We start from the raw sequence: 13,938 nt of genomic DNA on the forward strand, positions 1-13,938 counted from the left end.
TCGAGGCACCTTTGCTGAGCCGAGGAGGTCACGCCCATAGGAGCTGTGACCTCCTCAGCCCAGCAAAGTTCAGCTCAGGCAGCCACGAGTCTGCGCATCGCGCATGGCTCACTCCTGGCTGTCTGAGCTGAAAATGAAGAGTGTCTGTCAGGCTGACCTTTGTTCAGCCTGACAGACACTCTTCATGAGGGGAAAAGGTGGGAGGGCGTGACCCCTCCGCCCTAAAGGACAGGTTGCGCCTGAGGAAAACCATTTAGAATTCCCATCGTCTTCAGCTTCTATCATGGTGAATCTGCAAAGACAATGAGGCTTTAAAAACACCAATATTCATGCAGACACTGAGGCCCTGTTTTGGTGTCCAAACATGCCTTTAGATAGCACCAGTGGGCAACACATGAATGATGACTCATAATGCACTGTGAGTTGTAGCCCTCTGATGCGTGTTTCCATTTCTGGCACCTACCCAGCTCATTCTAATATGAAATGTTGTCCAACCTTGGTCCACAAGGACTGGGCAATGCTGGATTTTCAAGATATCCATATGAATATACATGCAATGAATCTAGATTGGATTAATTTCCATAGCATTTAACCAGAGAATCTGGCATGCACCCTGCTCCTGTGGCCCTATGAGGGGTAAATGTGATTTGGCACCCTCATTTAAGCCCCTTATTCACTAGTCGCCAGTGATAAGCCACACCATGCAGAATTCCTTATGGGACTAAACATGATGACAAACAACCATTGAAGGTCAACCTTTTCAGTTCATTATAAAGGAACCAACCTGGGCTGCTCCAAGCGGTGGGACCCTAAGTCTTTTCATGGCTTTCTGCCTGTCTCCTCCTTCCAGCTGGGCGGTGACTAGAGACTCCACAAAGAAAGAGACAGAGCATTCATTGTTTGCACTCATTTCACAACATAGGTATTTAAAGTGTTGAGTAAGACAATATCTACTTTTGATGGGTCTATAACAGCACGCACTAAAAAAGGTCATCAGTAGTTTAAGGCCAAAGTATCAAGAATTGTTAACATAACTCATATTTGCAAAGCATGCCAGAGAGCCTGAATCACAAAGGTAAAATGGCACGTTTGTGTAAGTTTACTCTTTTTCGGTATTTACAAATAAAAGGATTTAATAATAGGTTTATAAATGCTGAGACTTCGCAGGCGGAGGACTCTGCTCTACAAAATATAGACCTGTCCCCATATGAGGTTGGTTGTTTCCACAAACTTCTGTTATGTTTATAAAATGCAGTCTTGGTTGAGAATGAGATGGAACTGATGACCCCAGCCTGTGTTTAAGACTACTTGAAGAAGGTGATGAAGCAGTCTTGTACAGATGAGGTTCATCCAATTGCTACAAGGGTTTGCCACGCCAATACCATCTATACAGACAGAAGCGTACAATGGGGTAAAAAGGCCAAGAAAGCCCATCAGTAGAAAAGTTTATGTAATCACTTGTTTGTGAGGCACTTTTTGCTCATGTCCGGTTATGTCCCCACATGCAGGTAGTCTTAGAATAAGTGAAAAAGTGTCCTTGCACTCAAACCACTGTCGTGAGTCCTCACTGCGCATGGCGTTTGGCCACAAGTAATAGTAGTTGGACACAGGGCCTGGCCTGCATCCAGGCCATGCATCCAACTTCCGGTGCAGCCAGGCCTCCACTGCACAGTATTTCAGCCAAGTGCAATAAGGGTTGTCCACGAGGCCTGGTCGGCATCTGACCAGGACCTTCACCCAAACTATTGTCTGGCTAACCCTTTCTGCACGTCAGGGAATGGCTGTAGGGCTTGACTTGCGGCTAGGATCTGTGCCCACTTCAGCAGGTAAATGCCTCTCTCTTCTGCTCACAACTTATGATTGTCGAAGGGCCTGACCTGTGCCTACACTCCAACCCACACCCATTAGGCGGTCAGTTCCCATTACCCTCGCCCCTCTGAACTAGCAGTGTCCACCTCTTGTTGGATGAGTGATAAAAGCCCTGTGTAGGAAGTACTTTTGGATGCTTGTGTTTGCTGTTGGTAGGTGCTATTGTGAGCATGGTGGCACATAACTACATGGCACAACTATATGGCATATAGTCTAAATTCTACTGGTCAATATTCCAGTCAGTCTTGGCTCGCTGCTGGGGACGGGGCGGGTGCGGTGCACGGCGGGTGGGGTATAATATTTAATAAAAAAATAATAAATAAATAACAACTTACCTCCTCCACTGCCACCGTGCCACTCCTCTTTCTTTCCCTCGTCGCTCCAGGCTGCAGGCACAGGCTCCCAGCCTGCCCCGCAGCCAATCCTGACTCTGCTCAAAGCAGCGTCAGGATTGGCTGAGAGCACCCAGCCAGGGTGTCCCAGTCAGACTGGGGGCCTGTGCAGGCTCTGTCCAGCATGGCAATTGTGTTGCTGGGCTGGAGAGAGCCTACTGCGCATGTATGTCTGGCCGGCCCAAGACGATCAGGCAAACATACAGGAGCAGTGAGGGGAGTGCACAGTGCACTCCCTTCATCGTCGTCATCTTAAAAAGCCCCACCCCTTTAACAAACGAAACGATAATAAACATGGTTTATTATCGTCTTGTTTGTTAAAGGTGATTTGCAGCGGCTGCTGCTGGCGGGGGGCGACGCTCCTCCACCCTAACGGAGGTGCCGCCCCTGATTCCGGTGGCATAACAAAACCATTGCACCCCCCCCTACAAAATATGGTAAGGGGGTCCTCAACACACCCTCATGTCATCCTTTTTCTCCACCTAAGTCCTTCATGAGGTCTCATAGAGTCGAGGTGTCCCAAATGTTATTCAGACCCAAAGGCTCAGGATTTAGACTACCTAGACAAATACAGGCATAGACCTTATCAGCAGAACTATCTCTCATTTTAGACAGATCTGACAGCCTGAGAGCTCGGGTAGTGGAACTACTTCTCAAGCTACAAGTCTTCTCTTGCATAATTGTTTAAACATTAGAAAGCCACATTTCAATCCCAGCCCCAGAGATGTCTTTCAGCTCACTACCTCTCCATGGCTCCATAGATGCTGAATCAGAGATTGTAAATGTTGGGATTCTACTCAAGTTGTTTTGATTACTTCCATTAGTTATAGTTGTGCGGCACATATAGCTCATGCCTACCGCCTTCATACTCAGACTCATGCACAAACCTGCTCAGTGACTCTGTAAATCCTTTTTTTCATGTCTCTCGCCTCTCTTGTGAAAAGTTTGACTTACTTAGAGTACTGTCTGTGTACTGCGTGTTTTACTGCCTGTGCCACAAGTAGGTGTAAAGTAGGTGTACCTGAATGTGTGGTGAATGCGGCTATATCCAATAGCAAAAGGAGTAACTTAGGCCCTCACTGAGAGAACTTAGGGCCATCTGCGCAAATACCATAGATTTGTGACTTTGTTATTGCAGCCAGTGACAGTGACAACATAAAAAATTAGATTGAAATGGGAAATAATGAAAGAGTAATGTTGTTTTTGCTTCTTTTTCTGTATTTAAAGCTATTCCACGCAATGCAGTGATGTTGCTGCATTTTCTGACGTGAAACTATCAAATTTTTTCTAGCTCCAAAAATATTAATGCTTGGAAATCCGGTTATAACACATGTAACAGAATGTTTAAGTTTGACCTTTCAGACACACTCGATTGTTGTTTCTCGAAACACATTATATGACGTACTCATGTATGTGGGAACCTTGGACCAAGCTTCCTCCGCCAGTGATCAGTTACGTTGTCACTTTACAGCTTGTTACTCACAGTTCGCTTCTGTTCACCAGAGTATATAGCACTTGGCAATAGCTCAGCTTACTTTGTTCATTGACTGACCTCACTGTGAGTGACAGCATTTTTCTTGTGCACAATGTGCATACCTGACACAAACATCATCCCTTTCAGTGATATGTGTAGAGGGCCAATGTGTCCGTTAAAAAACAAAAAAAAAAAAAAAAAACAAAAAAAAAAAAAATATATATATATATATATATATATATATATATATATATATATATAGTTCATTTTATAAGCTTTAATTTCATTTTTTATCCTTGCAAGCGACCGTCAGCTGCCCACGCACTGCTATCAGGATGTTTACTGCTGCTGCTACTTTTGTGGCTATATTTAAAAGGTTTTCTCTCATTCTTCACGTTACAACATAACTCACGCGTTGTTTTGAAAGGTGTAAACCATCTTGCAACGGTGAAAAATATTAAATGGCCACTTTTGCATACATACGGAAGGACGGCTATATCTGACTTCTTTTGCAGTCTTTTATCATTAGTTTCCTGTTCTAAGATGGCCGACATGTTGGAGTCAGTGCGTTAGCTGCAGTGGAACAGTCACATAATAACAAAGTATGGCGACAAGCATTGGCATAGCCGATTGCTTAGTGGCTGGAAACTGAAAGTCGAACCTACTGGCTTTGTCAAAGCTTGTTTCTAATACAACCTAATGTAGACGAGGGACTTACAGAAGATTTTTTTGGGGCTATGCACCTGTGTCCCTGATGAGCCAAGGTAAGCTTGTGTGAGACACACAGCACTGTCATCAGATGTACATCGAAATTCTTGGCTGTGGGCTGTTTGTTGGGTTTGTGACCTGTACATTAAGCCCACCCAGTACAATTTGTTTTCCAGCCCCTTCATTCAGATACCTTGATAAAGCTGAAGATTTTCAATGTTTACAAAAACAAAGGCTGTGAAAGGACAAGGAGGACATCATAGTTTCTTGACTTTTGAAGGTATCTGGTAGTGTTCTGCTGTAGTCCTGAGACATGCTTAAATTCCCACAGCCTTTCTAAGCAGGTCTGCCAAATGTTTTCTTTTGTGAAGCCTTGAACATTAATGGCCTTTTGTATCATTTAAAAGATGCAAGTCCTGGAGACATATGTGAGGCACAAAGCTCCCTCTGCGGTGGTGGAAACAAGCACTGGCAATGCCAATAGGTCCGGCTTTAAAGCAATGTTGTATGGCATTGTGAAGCTTTACAAGTAACTAGCATGGCAATAGACTTGTATGGAAGCAAAACAGCTGTGACTAATACTGGTGTAGGTTAAAATGTCAAGCCAGAGCTAAAGATCCATGTAGGTTAACAACTGCCCTCCTCTCACCTGTGCTGCAGCCAGAGAAAAACATAAATTATCTACTTATCTAAGGCACTTCAATAGCATTGCAATGTTATGTGTGTGCCCATGAAAGTTCAAACTTCGGCAGCTGGATAAATAAAAAAATTATTACAGCTGTGTGGAGGGCAAGCACTTTTTCTTGGAAGCACGCAACTTATGCCTAATCAAAACCTGACTCCTGGCTCCCAACATGTGGATGGAGCCAAAGCCCCTCTTTAGTGATGCTGACATAATTGCCTGGCAACAGCTGCACAGCCAAGACAGACTTTCAAGAGAGCGTATTTAAGAGTAGTTTCCAGTGCTCCTCCCACTCCCCCCCTCTAGATGGCTTGGTCCCACAAAGATGCATAGGATCCTATTACAGATATCCTGATTCTAGTGCTCAATGCCTCTACTACACCCCCAATAAACTAAACAGCTTTGATGTGGGATGCTTGATGAAACTTTTAACTGAGTCAGAATGTCCCAAATTGTACGGTCAAACTGCCCAAGAATATGCCATAACTGTATCAAAAAAAATCCCCAGTACCTATAGTATAACATATGGCCACTATTTTGCCACAGAATAAATATAGGTTAAAGGTGACACTGAATGCACAGCAATTCATTATACTGGCAAGACAAGAAATGTACATCTGCAAAAGGTACCTACTTTTTTGACCTTGTCTCTCTCCACTACCTTAATTCTTATCCCTGTATCTTGTCGGTCAATCTCTTTCGCCAACTTTGTCTTCTGTGCCTATCTCCCCTTCTCTGTTCCTCTTGTCTCCACTGTCCTGTCATTCTCTTATCTCAGGCTCTCTTTCTTTTCTGACCCCACTGTCCTCTCTCCTGTCATTTTACTCCTAGCACGACGGTCTGCTACATCTGGTCACTTTTCTTCTGTTGAAAGCAGAACCGCTCCATTGCATTAACTGTCCACAATACGGCTTCGTCTCCTATTACTCATCGACTTTATGCATGTCTTTGACCCTGTACAGCACTCTTCTGCCTTATGGCTAGGTTTGTGCTACAGAAATGCCATCTACATACATACATACATACATACATACATACATACATACATACATTGACTGCAACCAGGCTCATGGTATGCATGTAGAAAGATACAAAGACTTGCTTCTTGTAACTCTGCATAATTTTTTCAAACTTCACCAGCTTTGGAAACCGAAAAGCTGTTGACGTTCTACAAAGAATTGGGAGGCAAAGATGGAAGCTTAAACTGTATACAGCAGAAGTAGGAAACCGTTTAAGTTGCCACTCAAGGACATAAGCAGAAACGGGTAAATCACCCCTATTTGTCAGCTGTGCACTGTCATTCTCTACAACCAAAAGTCTCACAGCGAGGGAATCAACAGCACCCTGCTGCCAAGCAAGTGACGGCTGTTTACTCACTTATGCTTCGATGTAATGGCAGCCCTCAGGGACAGCACATAAACAGGATCTGCTCAGCTGCCAGAATGTTTCCTAGATGGCACACGGCTGTGGACACTAGAGGTGGGCGAGTCACTGAAAGCTTGAGCCAGGCTCGAGCCTGAAGCCTGGCTGTGGCTCAGCTTAAGGTCTTGTTGGAACGTCGAGCCCACAACGAGCAGAGTTTTCATGTGGCTTCTGCATCGAACCCTCTTCATCGTGTTTTGGCCAGGGCTGCTGACTATGGAACTCAGGAACTAGGTTTGAGTCTCAATGTCGGCTCAACATCATGTGATTCTAGACAAATCACTTAGACCCATTACAGGTTTGGCAGGTGAAAAAGGCTGCCCGCCAAACTCCTGCGGTATTGTCACCGCCAGTGCGGTGTCCTTCCTGCGGCCCCTATTACGAGTTTCCCGCTGGATCAGCCCCCGGAAACAGAGTTTCCTCCGGCTGGCCCAGCGGGAAAAAGCCCACAACATTAACGCTGGCTTGTAATCGAGCTGGTGGAAATTTTGCAATGTGTAGGGTGCAACAGCACCCTTAACGCTTTTCACTGTCTGTATGGGCAGTGAAGGGGCCCTGATGGGGCCCCTTGCATCCCATCTCTGCCAGGTTTTAGATGGCAGTGCTACCGCCATGCAAAAGCTGGCGGAGAGGGGACTTGTAATCCCCAGGGGGGTACTGCATGCCACGCTGCCCTGGCAGATCAGGACTGCCAGGACCGCCAGCCCCTCCTGTGGAGGGAAACTGCTGGTGCCAGCGGTCCGACAGTGGCGCTTTTGCCATGGTCATAATGTGGCGGTCTGACCACTGCCAAAGCGGTGGGAGCACCAATTTGGCGGCGGTCAGACCGCCACAGCGAGTCTGGCGGTCCTAGGACCGCCAGACTCATAATGAGGGCCTTAATCTCCACATGCCTACAAACAATGCATGTGACCTTGTGTAATTTAAAAGGTTTCATGATTTTCTGATTTTCATGTAAAGCGCTCCAGTACCTTCGGGTCAAGTTTGTGTTGTTTTACAAACTGCAGAAGAATGCACAAAGAGCTAAAACAAAGCATTAACATAAGAAAAGACAATTAGATACCCATTTACTGGCTGATTTGTACAGAGTGAAACCAGAAAACTTGGATAAATCACAGCGTCCCTGCTTAAATTGTGTGATCTTAGGCAAATATTTCATTTCACCAAAACTCTTGTTTTCTTCATTTTTGCATATGAAAGCATTTTCGAATATGTGAGTTCAAACTACCAGCTGTACAAAACCAGCATTTTTAATAAGTACTTCTCAGTGCAGTGGTATAATGTGGCCCATGAATGGCAAACGTTCCACATGGTAAAGAAATACATTTTTGAACTCTGAAGAGACTTTATCATATTTTAAGTGGTTTGTTGAATGATTTACATATTTTCTGGGCTTGGCTCGTGTAAAGGCTTTAAGATCTGAGGCAGGACCTCGGCTCAGCTCTGGCGCAGCTCTAGCGCGGCTCTCCCTGCTAATTTGCTGGCTTGTCCTCCTCTAGTGGACACTTACCAAATGATTACATGTTGGATGTTCCCCCTCCACTTCCATGGTGGAACTTCTGACTGCACGCAAACATGTGGTGCGTTCCCACAACATTCACCAAACAGAACTTTGATGCAATGGAAGAGATTAAACCTCACCTCAGGTGAAGTTGGAAAAAGTATGGAAACTTGAGGGTCATTTAGCCCCTTTTGGACATTGAGGCTACAGCCATGGCAGCTTCCTTCACATGAGTGAAGGTTTGCAGAGCAGGCATCATGTTCATTCTTCTAGAGTTGATAAAATGAGTAAAATGTTAACTTGTATAAGCAGGAAACTAAAATGCAGTTTTTCAAAAAATATTTTAATCTTAAAACTTTCAGATAGTTTCTAACTGCCGCCAATTCATATTCTGAACTTGTAAAAAGATTGGGCGCTTAGTGCATTGAAGTTAGCATGAACATTTGGGTAGGTGGGAGTTCGGCCAATCTGCTTTACCCATAATACCACTAAGCCAACTCCTTAAGTGTATGTTTCAGTGGTATTTGTAAAGAAGATACTTGCCATTGGTCTGTTAACAGGCTTTATTTAAAAAAATACATTAATTCAGAAAACATTCACAGACATGGTGGTATGCTGATTCCAGCAGGCCACTATCCTTGCGATGGCCACTGTTGCAAATGGGTTCTGCCCATTTAGCTCACCAGGATTTTTCACTTTTTGATCACCCAATTTTTGGACCTTTACTATAGGTAAGTCTCACCACCTGAGTCTCACTCACAGTAATTTCACAGTAATTGGACAGAACATGTTCACTGCTAGTGCCTGCCTTTTAAGATAAGGCTGCTGCTGCACAGCTAAGGTAAGGATCACTGGGGTGGTTACACATGAACATGTGTGCACAAGGGTGTGCACACATTTGAGGGCTGCACGTGTCAGACTACCATCGTGAGCACCCCTGTAATTAATTGCACAGAGGTAGCATGGTGAGGAAGGGCTATGGAAGAATAGGTTCTGACCTGGGGTAAGCCTCATAATATTAATGGGCATTCGTAGACAGGTCGGCAGGGTTTACTGGAAACTCTGTAGTGCTTTCACTGTATTATATATAAATAGGTAAAAATGTCTTAGAGTATAGTTCATTCTGCTCAAGCCTACACAGTCCAGCAATGTGTCAAGCTGGGGTAAACCATGCATGCTGAGTTTGATTTTACAGGTTACTGTAACATACATATATCTCTTATGTATCCTCAAGAATTATCATATGTATCTAGCTCAGCCCAGAATCAGATACCAGGCCTTTTTCCCACCTGCCGGGCCAAGTTAATTACTCTGCTCCCCAGTAGTGGGAACACACACCTCCGCACATAAAAGGGCAGGTATTAGTGAGTGTCCCAGTTCCCGAGAAGTAAGGTGTGGGAAGGAAAGTCCACATCTGATAATTAGCTGTCACATGGAACATGGGCTGGATCAACCTGGGCCCACTGAACAAAGGGAAAGCCTAGAGATCTGGAGACAACACCACAGGGGCCCTTTGAAGTTTGGTTGGGAAGGGACATTGCAGTGATGTAAGCTAGGGGAGTAGGCTAGGTCCTCAAAGGAGCTCTGTTCGGAGAGCCAAAATAACAGAAACATTTTGGATTGTCCCAGAATGATGTTTACAAGGCATGGGACATGGGTAAAGGGATCATGTGACACCCTAGGATTCAATAAGGGTGCTTGGCCTCTAGAACCTTCCACCCAGACTTATAGACCCCCTGCACAAGGGAAAGAGGGTGATCAAGACCCTGGACTTGGAAGGCCTTGACAGCATGTAGGAGTCTGGCCTGGTTTGTAGTGGGTATCACAGATACTTACACCTTATACAAGGTCCAGTTATCCCTTATTAGTGAAATGTAGTCGGTGTCTAGAAGCCAGGCTGTCTAGAGGTAGCTGTAGGCAGAGCGGCCAAGGCTGAACTAGGAGACACGCAAAGCTCTTGCAATACCACTGTAGTCACACAGTACTCACACACAAGAAAGACAATACTCAGTGTTACCAAAAATAAAGGTACTTTATTTTAGTGACACAAGGCCTAAAATATCTTAGAGGCTATACTCCCTTAGGAGGTAAGTATTATACACAAAATACACACTAGTAACCAAAAACAGGTAAGTATACCGTCAGAAAATAGTGCAATTAGTGAAAATAACAATAGGTTGCAATGGACCTAGAGGGAACACAAACCATATGCTAAAATAGTGAAATGTGAAAGTTGGTTTCCAACTTAGGCAAGTGTAGTGTGGAGAGGGGCGCTGGGAGTGTAAGAAAACACCAAAGGTAAATAAAATACCCCACCCCAGAGCCCAGGAAAGCAGGAGTAAAACACAGCAAGCTTCCTACAACACACTAGAAGTCGTGATAGAAGATAATGCAAGAACCACAAGAGACTGCAAGACACCAATGATGGATTTCTGGACCTGAAGACCTGTGGAAGAAGGGGACCAAGTCTAAGAAGCACTGAAGAGTCCAGGGAGGACAGGAGCCCCTGCTAACCCAGATGAAGGTGCAAAAGAGGAACCACTGGTGAAAAGACAAAGTCAGTATTGCACCAAAGAAGACAGATACGGTTCCTGGTTGGTGCAGAAGATGCCGCACACCGGATGGATGAACGCAGTCTGGTTTGCGTCGCGGGATTCCACCAGCAAGCCTTGGTAAACTTAAAACTCATGTTTTGTGAAAAATGGCACTGCCTAGGCCCAGGAAGTACCAGGTCGCCTCTACCCAGGAGGCGAAAACAGGGGGGGCTCTGAGCAACTTAGGGAGCCCTCAGAAGACCAGGCAGCGCACACAGGAGTCCCACAGCACGGGGACAAAGGAGTTTCAAATGGTGCTCATCACAGCACTACACAAAGGGATCCCACGCTGCTGGGGAACAACTCACGGAGCTGAGCATCACAGGATAGAGTGTTGGGGACCTGGGCTATGCTTTGCACAAAGGACTTCTTGGAGAAGCACACAGAAGTCCTAGGAGCTGCAAAGCACTTGGTGCATAGGGGTACTGTCTGGCACGGGAAGGCAAGCTCTTACTTCCACCAAATTTGGACAGATGGACCTTTGGACAGTCAGGGTCACTTTAGTCCAACACCTGTGTTCCAGGATCCACGCTCGTCGTCGGGAGAGGGGACCCAGAGTACTGGTCATCGCTGCAGAGAGGTGCCTGCTGAAGCAGGGAAGTGACTCTGTCACTCCACAGGAGATTCCTTCAGTTCTTCTGGTGCAGGATGAAGACAGGCAGTCCTCAGAGCGTGCACAACCTGGAAACTGTTGCAGTTGCTGGCAGGAGCTAAAGTTGCAAAGTTGCAGTAACCTTCTTGGATACTTTGTTGCAGTTGTAGAGTTCCTGGAGCAGTTCTGCTGTTGATCCGACAGTAGAAGATGAAGTAAAGGATGCAGAGGATCCCTGCTGGAGTCTTGCAATCCGAATCTGAGGAAACACCCACAGGAGAGACCCTAGGTAGCCCTCAGAGGGGGATTGGTCACCTAACCAGGTATGGACCTATCAGGAGGGGTCTCTGATGTCACCTGCTGGTACTGGCCACTCAGATGCTCCCAGAGTTCCCTGACCATCCTGAGAACAAAATGGCAGAACCCAGGGACACTGTGGAGGAGCTCTGGGCACCACCCCTGGGTGGTGATGGACAGGGGAGTGGTCACTCTCCTTTCCTTTGTCCAGTTTTGTGCCAGAGCAGGGACTGGGGGGGCCTGAACTGGTGTAGACTGGATCATGCAAGGAGGGCACCATCTGTGCCCTTCAAAGCACTTCCAGGGGATCTGGGAGGAAACCCCTCCCATGCCTGTAACACCTATTTCCAAAGAGAGAGGGTGTAACACCCCTCTCCTAAAGGAAATGCATTGTTCTGCCTTCCTGGGATTGAGCTGCTCAAGCCCCAGGAGGGCAGAAGCCTGTCAGTGAGGTGGCAGCAGCTGGGGCTGCAGTGATACCTCATAAGGCTGGTATGGCAGTACGAGGGGTCCATGGTGGAGCCCCCAAGTTGCATGGAATTGCACCCCCCAATACCAGAATCAGACTGGGGATACGATTTCTCAATCCTAGACACCTCACGTGGCCATATTCAGAGTTACCATTTGAAGCTACATATATGTATTGACCTATATGTAGTGCACACTTATAATGGCGTCCCCACTCTCACGAAGTATGGGAAATTGGTCCTGGACAACATGGAGGCACCTCTGCTAGTGCAGGGGTGCCCTCACACACAGTAACTTTGCACCTAGCCTTCAGGAACTGAAGGTTAGACATATAGATGACTTATAAGTTACCTGGTGCAGTGAAAATGGCTGTGAAATAGTGCTTGCACTATTTCACTCAGGCTGCAATGGCAGTCCTGAAGAAGTGTTTGTATGAGCTCCTTATGGGTGTTAAAAGAAATGCTGCAGCCCATAAGGATCTCCTGGAACCCAATAACCTGGGTACCTAGGTACCATATACTAGGGACTTATAAGGAGGTCCAGTATACCAATTTGGAGTGGAATACTGGGTTACCAGTATGTAAGTACAAATTTGGAATCAGAGAGAGCATAAGCACTGGAGTTCTGGTTAGCAGGATTCCAGTGGCACAGTCAAGCATAATGACAAAACAGTAAACCATACTGACATGTAGGCCACAAACTAAGAGCACTGAGTTCCTGACTAGCAGGATCCCAGTGAGACAGTAAAAACACACTGACAAACAGGCCAAAAATGGGGGTCACCATGTGAGAAGGAGGCTACTTTCTCACACAGCAGAACCATGGACAGTTGGAACGAAAAACAATTTGACACCTGCAAAGATTGACTAAGGACTTTAACTATGGGTCTCTCCTCCTCATGCCCCATGAGAACCAGTTGGGGGAAGATCTGAACTCCATTGCGCTCCAAGTGCCCTGCAAGATATCCAGCAAGCTCTGGGGCTTCAGAGTGTGTGCAGAAGAGTGTTCTCCTGGATAGTAGTGGAAGGGCTACACAGGTAGCCCCCACCAGCAGGAGAGGAGCACCAGGACACTGGAGAGAAGAAGATTGGCACAGAGAGCCAGTAAAACCACCTCTTTACCAGGGAGGCCACAAGCTCACCACCAGGAGCAAACTGAGCCCAAGCCAGTGCATATGTATGCACCAGCCAAGATTTGACCTTTGATCCCCTGTAATTGGAAGCCACGTTCCTAGTGCTCCACCATATTTCACAAAACTACACCAAGGGTGTGACCGAGCCTGGGGGATTGTGAATTATTATAGATGTATCTTTCCTGGGGGGGGGGGGTGTGAAGCCCTCTCCCTGAGCCAAACGTCAGTGTTCAGGAACACCATCCCCAGAGCCCAATGCAAAGTTGTAAGCCCAGGGAACCCCAGCCACCCTGAGACACAGAAGAAAGGCAGAAGGAGGGCCATCATGCTCATCCTCACCACCAAAGTAATTACTAAGTGCTGTGGGGGGGGGGGGGTTGCAAGAAGTGCTGCTGCCATTCCCCTCTGGCCCCAAAAAAGTATTGAATTATGACTGTGTGCTTTAAAACAGTTTCTGAGTTGGAGCTATTGGTTCTTTGGCTCTGGAGTGCAGGGGCTGCTAGTGGTTTGTCCTATGGCTGCATTTCATGTGGTCTGAACCCAGTAAAGTAAGACTTTTGAAACATATTATTTTTTCATTCAGTGTATTTCAAGCTTTTGTGGCAACGGTCCATGATGATAATGCAATGTTTGAAAAAAATAATAATAATGTAATTGAACATGGTTATTGATTTCATTGGTTTTGATGATTAGGTATAACATGATTATTGTTTTTTTCATTAATGTGATGACCCCTTGATAAAGCCAAAAGGCTTGCCTTATATTTTCATGCAATGCCCCTTAAACAAAATCAATAGGGCTGCTTTA

At 45.9% G+C, this 13,938-nt stretch overlaps 1 protein-coding gene across 1 annotated transcript in view; it reads right to left on the bottom strand.

The window, feature by feature from the left end:
- Positions 1–13,938, bottom strand: part of LOC138301807 (xenotropic and polytropic retrovirus receptor 1 homolog) — a 151,645-nt gene that overhangs the window by 100,895 nt on the left and 36,812 nt on the right. The window contains exon 4 of the mRNA XM_069242307.1: positions 785–868. Within this exon, the coding sequence (XP_069098408.1) occupies positions 785–868 (84 nt within the window). The remainder of the gene's footprint in view (positions 1–784; positions 869–13,938) is intronic.

The sequence above is a fragment of the Pleurodeles waltl genome, chromosome 6 (assembly GCF_031143425.1).
Source record: "Pleurodeles waltl isolate 20211129_DDA chromosome 6, aPleWal1.hap1.20221129, whole genome shotgun sequence".
NCBI lineage: Eukaryota > Metazoa > Chordata > Amphibia > Caudata > Salamandridae > Pleurodeles > Pleurodeles waltl.